This window comes from Castanea sativa, chromosome 7 (genome assembly GCF_040712315.1).
Source record: "Castanea sativa cultivar Marrone di Chiusa Pesio chromosome 7, ASM4071231v1".
Taxonomy (NCBI): domain Eukaryota; kingdom Viridiplantae; phylum Streptophyta; class Magnoliopsida; order Fagales; family Fagaceae; genus Castanea; species Castanea sativa.
In genome coordinates, this window is record NC_134019.1 from 27,155,596 (window position 1) to 27,163,906 (window position 8,311).

Here is an 8,311-nt window from a genome sequence, read left to right on the forward strand (position 1 = left end):
TTTGGACTAATGTCAACCAGGTCTAAAACATTTCAAAACAAATCAATTTAGTCCCTAAATTGTTACTCATTTTCTTTTCTCTCATAGTGATTAGAGAGTAGGAACCAAATTGGTCAATTTTCAAATGTCATAGACTTAGCTAACATTAGCCCAAACCTCAATTTATTAATTGTATTTTACCTTAATAAATTAAATTTAAATAATTAAAAATAAATGAATGATAATGACAAAATTATTATTTTTTGAGAAAGTAAAAAAAAACTTTTTCTTTGTCATTATAATGACTAAATTAAATTGACTACTAATTTCACTAATTTGTAATTAAATTAACCTAAAGAAATAATTTTGTAGTTAAATTAAAAAAATATATAATGAAAACGAAGGCAGAGAGGTCCAAAAAATTAAAAATGTCACCGCCAGTGTCCCATGTGGCTCGTTTGAATTCAAATTCCTCATCCTAACAAATTTAAAACATATATCTTTTTCTCAAACGTACTGATTGAGATTTGAAATCATACAAATCAAAATCCCATCTCACTGTTTTTATTGTCACTCCTATATTTTCAAAACCACCTTCCCTCTCTCTGTCTTCCAAAACCCTAAAACTCTCACTCTCACTGTCTTTCACACACAGAGAGTGATAGACAAGCAGGCAATATCGCCGATGACAGCTGTCCCAGCGCCGACACCGGGGCGCGAGCTCTCGAATCCGCCGTCCGACGGCATTTCCAACCTTCGCTTCTCCAACCACAGCGATCATCTCCTCGTCTCCTCATGGGATAAGGTATTGCTTCTCTCTCTCTCTCTCTCGCTCGCTCTCTCTCTCTCTCTCTCTCGCTCGCTCTCTCTCTCTCTCTCTCTCACTAACATTTTGTATTGTTCCGATTGTGAAGAGCGTTCGACTCTATGACGCGAGCGCCAACGCGCTCCGCGGCGAGTTCATGCACGGCGGTCCCGTACTCGACTGTTGCTTCCACGACGATTCCTCTGGTTTCAGTGCCGGCGCCGATAACACTGTTAGGCGGTAAGTCTTTTAAAAAAAAAAACATTTTGCCCTAATTTTCTGTTTGGTAGTTGAGAAAGTGCGGGAAACGAAAAGGATAATTAGATAAGATTGAAGCCGAGTTCTTATATTCTACAATACTAATAAAAAATACAAGTATATTTACTTAACTGAGCTCATAGGCTTTACTTAGTTGAGCTACGACTAATTAGTCAATTTGTATGGTGTTAGCTGAGGGTAAGATTTTCAATCTGATTGGTGGTCAGTGCTGTTAAATTTTCCTCTCTTTTTTTCCCTAATTTTCTGTTTGGTAGCTGAGAAAGTGTGGGAAGCGAAAAAGAAAATTAGATAATGTTCAAGCAGAGCTCTTATATTCTACAGTACTTATAAAAAAAATACATTTACATTCACTTAACTGAGCTCCTAGGCTTTACTTAGTTGAGCTAAGAAAAATGACTCAGTTTTTATGGTGTTGGTTGAGGTAAGATTTTCAATCTGATTGGCCAGTGCTGATAACACAGTTAGGTGGTCAGTGTTTTTTATTTTATGGTTCTTGAATTTTTTTGCCTACTTTTCTGTTTTCTAGCTGAGAAAGTGTGGGAAACAAAAAGGAAAATTAGATAATATTGAAGCCAATTTATTCTATTATACGGTACGAATATAAAATACAAGTACATTCACTTAACTGAGCTTAGTACAAATTAGTTGAGAGTTAGTGAGGTTTTTGTTCTCTGCCCTAATTTGATGTTTAGTTGCTGAGGTAATGAGGGAAAGGGAAAAAATAAAATAGGCTTCACTGAGTTGAGCTCAGTGAAATTAGTGAATTATTATGGATTTTGTTGAATTAAGATTTTTAATATAATTTAATAGCTTCGGAGTTGAGTTTTCACTTTCGATGTTCATAAATTGATGTGTTTTTTCTTATTTAGAGTTATGTTAAAAAAAATCAGCATACGTTTTGCTAGTTGATTTGACCATTTGTGTGTATGACTAAAAAATATATAATGAGCTTGTGACTATCTCTATCATTCTGAATTTAGCTGAAGCTTTGCATTGTTGTCTATGAGTTTGAGATCATTACTGCTATCTAGTATTTATGGTCCAGTTTCTGATGTTGATTATGATTTTGGAGACATAATTTTTCGCTGCTTAAGAATATGGGTCAATGTTTCAGGCTTGTTTTCAGCTACAATAAGGAAGATATTTTGGGAAGGCATGATGCACCTGTGCGTTGTATTGAATACTCTTATGCAGCAGGTTCGTTTTTGTAGTGCTCATATTTGGGTTGGTTCTGTTCCTCTGTTCATGGTTGAATAAATGGTATTTCCACCTCCCTTTATAATGAGATGGGCTATGGAGGGTAAGGTTGTGGGTTCAAGTCTTACAGGGTGTGTGTGTAATTTAAAAAAGAAAAAAAAAGAAGAAAAAGAAACATTGCTAGGTATTAAAGTTACACTCACTCATTTCTTTAGTGCCTGTATTTGTATCCATCTCGAGGACTTATAGGGAAGGGGAGTCAAGAAGTTTGACCTGGCTAAATTCTATTCTTGGCATCAAAACAAATATGTGGGTTGGTGGCACATAGTAATTATAGTACAAGATAACCATTTTAAATGGTTGGTTACAGTGTAAGAAATCATTTATGCCTGGTAACCGGGATATGGTCTAAACTATTGTATGGTTTTATCTTCTGCAATGATTACTATAAAGGAAAGCCAATGCGATTATTAATTTATGATAATTTGACAAAAAGTTCTTTTACACAGGGTTTTGAGGTCCTTTAGTCAGTTTTAACATTAGAGTTAGGGATGCTTTGTTGGATTAGTTGCATTGATTTTCTGGGTGCTGTTCAACGTTAAATGGTATTGGCTTATTAATTATGAACCCAAGTTATTACAAACAGATGCAGTTGCCAGTTCATCATATAAGATTCTCCTACATACTGGGTATCGACTTTCCTTTCTATCTTAATAGTGTTGATTCTATGGTTGGCATCACTTAGTAGTCAAATATATACCAGTCAAACAGAACCATTTTTGTGTCAATTTACAGCATTTAATATTTTTTCTTCTGATAATCATCTCAGGGCAACTAATCACGGGTAGTTGGGACAAAACTCTGAAGTGTTGGGATCCTAGAGGAGCAAGTGGGCAGGAGCGCACTCTTGTTGGAACATACCCACAGCCGGAGCGTGTTTACTCACTTTCTCTTGTTGGACATCGTTTAGTTGTAGCAACTGCCGGAAGACATGTAAATGTCTATGATTTGAGAAACATGTCTCAACCTGAACAGCGAAGGGAATCCTCATTAAAATACCAAACTAGATGTGTGCGCTGTTATCCCAATGGAACAGGTAATTTTCTGACCTTCTAGTATTCTGGTGCACTGACAGTCTTTTCCTTTTGTCAGTTTGCGGTAAAAAATACTAGTAAAATCATATGGTTTTGTGCTTAAACACCCTCCCCCTTTTCCTCTCTCTCTCTCTCTCTCTTAATTCGTTATTCTCTCCATATTTAAGAAATATTTCAACTATTTACTTAAATTTGCTATACTTTCTTATGCTGTATTTTGAATTCCAGTTGACTACTATTAGTAAACTTACCTAGAAATTTGTAGCATGTCTATTTGCTAGTGTGATAAATCCTCTGATTCAGATTGCCCAAAGTGGACAGGTAGCTATAAGATTGTATTTGGCCAACAGGCTGTTTAATCACAGGAGGGTTTATAGCAATTGGCTAAAAATAGTCCACAGTTTGTCTATGTGATGCACTCTTGATCTCTGTTTCTAGGATTTAATTCTGACTCATTTGAATATTGTACGCAGGATATGCGCTTAGTTCTGTTGAAGGCCGAGTAGCAATGGAATTTTTTGATCCTTCCGAGTCTAGTCAAGCCAAAAAGTATGTGTTGAGCTATTGATGCACTATTGAGAAGCAGAAAATTACTTGAATAATGTGCCTTCTATTCATGAACTTTTGTAGTTTGTCCTGCTTCCTTTGTGTTCTGTTAAATATGCAAGGTTGAAATGGAGCACTTACTGCTGATGCATTATCAATTATGATGTTTCTTGCATACCCTTGAATGTTTCCAGAAATGAATATTTATACATATACTTAAGAGGTGCAAAATAATTGAGGCATTTTAAATCTTCCCTATGGCTCTGCCTGTCTATCTATTTACATTTAAAGAGTGTCATAATTGTGGAGTGTACTGTTGGTTTTCTACAATTACTGGGTGCATAGTATCACTTATTAAACAGTCTTGGTTAAGTGACAAGCATGGTCATGTTGTGTGCCATCATCTGTGGATGGTCCTCTTAGGGGTAGTATTGTATGAAATGCAGGCATGCCTATATGTTTATTTTATTCTGCTGCATGCCATGCAGCTGTCATTTTAGTAATTTAATATATCAGCTTTTTGCAGGTATGCATTTAAATGTCATAGAAAATCAGAGGCTGGAAGGGACATTGTCTACCCAGTAAATGCCATAGCATTCCACCCTGTGTAAGTTTTTACTTATTACCGTTCTTTGTGAGTTGAATTAGGTCTTGTAATTATTGGAACACATAAAGGATAGGCCAAAAGTCCAATATTCTATGTCAAAAGAGTATTCTTTATGATTTATAGAATTGTTCATTCTTGTCAATTTAGTTTCCTAGGTATAATAATCTCCCCTCCTCCTGTGTGTGTATGTCAAAATACTTAGCAGCTGTTTGGATTATCAATTTTCATAACTCATAACTCTGTTTCCATAACTCATAACTCAAAAATGGTGGGACCCATAGTGAGAAGTCCGTTTGGGAGCACTATAATTCTGTTTCCATCACTCAATTCTCTGATTTTTGAGTTATGAGTTATGGAAACTGAAAACACATTTTGACTGTTTTCAGTTTCTATAACTCATAACTCAATGGCATTTTTGTAATTAAACACACATGGGACTCACTAGTCATAACTCAGCCACACTTTTTGACCAACTGACCTTTTTTTTTTTTTTTTCCCATTGGGTTCTGGTGATCTAGGTACTGGGAAAAAAAAACTGCACCGAGGGACAAGTATGGGACCCACAAACAGTGTGAAAAATATTGAGTGATGGGAAGTGAGTGATGGTGTCAAACGTGTGTGGTATTTTAAAGTGATAAGTGATGAGTGATGAGTGACGGAAATTGAGTGACAAAAAAAAAGCACCCAAACATAGCCTTAGTATTCTAAAAAAAAATAGTGGGTTGGGGCTGTTTGGTTTTTTTTTTTTTTTTTTTTTTTCCCATCACTCCTCACTCAATTTTTATCACTCATCAGTTATCAGTTAAAATACCCCAATTTCTTATACCCACTCGTTTGGCACACTACACTCAACTTCTCATCACTCAATTTTTCTACTATTTTATGGGACCCATACTTGTAAAGTGGTCAGACCTTCTGCTAAGCCTACCCGCAGAATCCATTCCTTTCTCTTTTCTCATTTCCCCTTCACCCCTTCCCCCTGTTACTCTCCCAAAATACAACCCCGAACCCATAAAAATTTCAGAAGCTCCCTCGCTCGTCAGGACCGTCACCAATGAACAACATCTTGCGCCGATCTCCACCCAAGGTGACTCACTCGCTCAGACTTGCGGCGCCGGATCTCCACCTAGCGTCGCTTGATCTCCCTTGACGTGTAGTGGCGGCGGCGGTAGAAGCAAGAAGTTGAGTCGCCCCCCTCCATCTCTTTCTTCTTTGCCTTAAGGTTCCGTGTTTTCAAATTGTTTGGGAATGAAACTAGCATACAACATTAGGCTTAATTTTCTCGCCCCCACCTCCCACTCTTTACTCCTGTTTTCTAGGGAACCAAACGGAGAGTTGGGGTTTTAATTCCTGTTTCACGTGTTCCATGATTTTTTATAGATTTAACATTTTCCTTTTGGTGTATCAATTAATTTGTTTAAAAAAAAAAAAAAGGGTTTTAAGTTTTTATCAGTTTTATTTCAGTAAGTTTACAAATATATTGTATTCCTTTTGTGTTTGGACTTGTGGTGTGAAGAAACAAGAAAGCGGAGTGAAAGCAGTGAACTGAGATCATAGCCATTGGGGAATCATCAAAAGAAGCGCTAGATGTGACTTGTCTTTGGCAGTGGGTCCCATGAATGTGTGTTTAATTACAAAAATGCCATTGGAAACAGAGTTTTGGAAACTGAAAACACCTAAAATGTGTTTTCAGTTTTCAGTTTCCATAATTCATAATTCAAAAATCAGAGAATTGAGTGATGTAAACAAAAACAGAAAACACAGTCAAACAAGCTTTCTTGGAGTGGGTCTCACTTATTTTGAGTTATGAATGATGGAAACAGAGTTATGGGTGATGGAAATACAAAATCCAAACAGCCCCTTAATCCCACATTGGAGAATGAGTGAGTTGAAGAGGTTTAAAGCTTGTGCTGTGTATCCAACAGCTAGACTCTTTTGGATATACACCATTGTCAGTTTTTTAACCTTCTTCTCTGTGTGTGTGTGTGTTACAATACTTTGTATTCTAAAAAAAAAAAAAAAGTTTCCTAAGTATAACTGTCTAATGGTTTATTGCTCAATTGGATTGTTTGGAACAAGAAGCACATGCTCAGATTGTTGCACATAAAAGCAAGAATCTGGTCTCATAATAATTGAGAAGGTGATGGCTCATAGTATAATATAGTCATCGTTTAGGGATTAATAAAGAAATTGTTGACCTGAAAGAGATCTGAGTAAATCAGCTTGGGAACTTGAGTTGATAGATGATATAATTAAAAAAAAAAAAAAATACATTAAGCAAATTTATAAATAAAGGGAATTTACAGATTTTCATATGTTCTTGCACTTGATTGGCTGATGTGAAGACTATTGTAAATTTCCAATTAATAAACTATCTTTGCACTGGGGTAGACTTCACACCCTGAGATTAAATGTAGCAGCTTCTTTCTGTACTAGTCGGTACTCACATAGTTACTGGTCCATTCTTGCAAATTTGATCTGCAGATATGGTACATTTGCAACTGGAGGTTGTGATGGTTATGTGAATGTGTGGGATGGAAATAACAAGAAGAGGCTGTATCAGGTAAAATTTTGCTCATGTGATAGTAATATCTTGTTTAGATTGTGGCAAGCTTGAATTTTTTGTAATTGCTATTTTCTCTTCTTATTCAGTACTCAAAATATCCAACCAGTGTTGCAGCGCTGTCATTTAGCAGGGATGGCCGCCTGTTGGCGGTGGCATCAAGTTACACATTTGAAGAGGGAGATAAACCGTAAGATCGACTCTCTCTCTCTCTCTCTCTCTCTCTCTCTCTCTCTCTCTCTCTCTCTCTCTCTCTCTCTCTCGTATTAGCTCTAATGTATTGTCTTATAAATTTGCAGTCATGAACCAGATGCTATCTACGTTCGCAGCGTAAATGAAATAGAGGTCAAGCCTAAGCCAAAAGTGTACCCTAATACTCCCGCGTAACTTGCAGTGTAGAATCTCCTTGTTACATAGTAGTCTGGACATATTTTTATTTTTATTTTTTAGTATTCTGTGATGCTTCAGTTCTTCCTAATGAAGCTTGTGAAAACTTGATTCAGAAACTGATGTCGTAAGGAGTTGAGCTCTCTTTTAGCTTCATATTCTTACCAAGTTCTGAAAAGAAAAAAAAAAGGGCCATTCGTTTTGTTTTTGTAACATTCCTAATAGATAGCTACTGGTGCACAAGTTGGATGTGTTAAAATGCTATGAAATCCCATATCAATTGTGTTGGATGTTTTGAGTTCCATTTAGGTAGCAATCTAACTGTAAGAACAACAAAAATTGGCAAAAATTAACAGATTCATGGAATTAGGGATGTGGTGTTGGAATTCTTTATAGGGGGAAAAAAATAAAGAATAAATTAACATGTACGCTGGGACCTGTGATTCTTCTTCAATAAGGATTTCGCTTGAAGTTCAATCTGTAATAGCTGTTGATATGGGACTTTCTAGGATGAGGATTTTACTTTTATCCATTTGATAAAAGCTTACTTTCGTGAAATGGCGGAGTAATTATGAGTTATGACTAATATAACAGTCTCTTGTGTGGGAAGGGTAAGAATTGTTATAACTATAAAAGAATAAATTCTATTGTATTAAATCAAGAAATTACAAATGGCAAGAAAATGCCACAAACAACCAAATTGAAATTCACTAACTCATGCTCAGCCAAAAAAAGAAAAGAAAATAAAGGAAAAGAATTTCACAATAAAAGTGGAAAAACGTATAGATGCCGAGACTACAAAGCAACACTGACACCACATCACAAACTTGTCTGACATACACTAGAAATATTAG

General features: G+C 36.1%; 1 protein-coding gene across 1 annotated transcript; it reads left to right on the forward strand.

Moving 5' to 3' along the window:
- The first annotated feature begins 397 nt into the window (after positions 1-397).
- LOC142643611 (mitotic checkpoint protein BUB3.1) lies at positions 398-7,747 on the forward strand. Its single transcript, XM_075818302.1, has 9 exons — positions 398-784; positions 894-1,024; positions 2,178-2,260; positions 3,090-3,356; positions 3,828-3,903; positions 4,427-4,507; positions 6,992-7,070; positions 7,160-7,260; positions 7,370-7,747. The coding sequence occupies exons 1-9, from the start codon at positions 665-667 to the stop codon at positions 7,455-7,457; spliced, it is 1,026 nt and encodes a 341-aa protein (XP_075674417.1). The 5' UTR covers positions 398-664; the 3' UTR covers positions 7,458-7,747.
- The last annotated feature ends 564 nt before the right edge of the window (positions 7,748-8,311 follow it).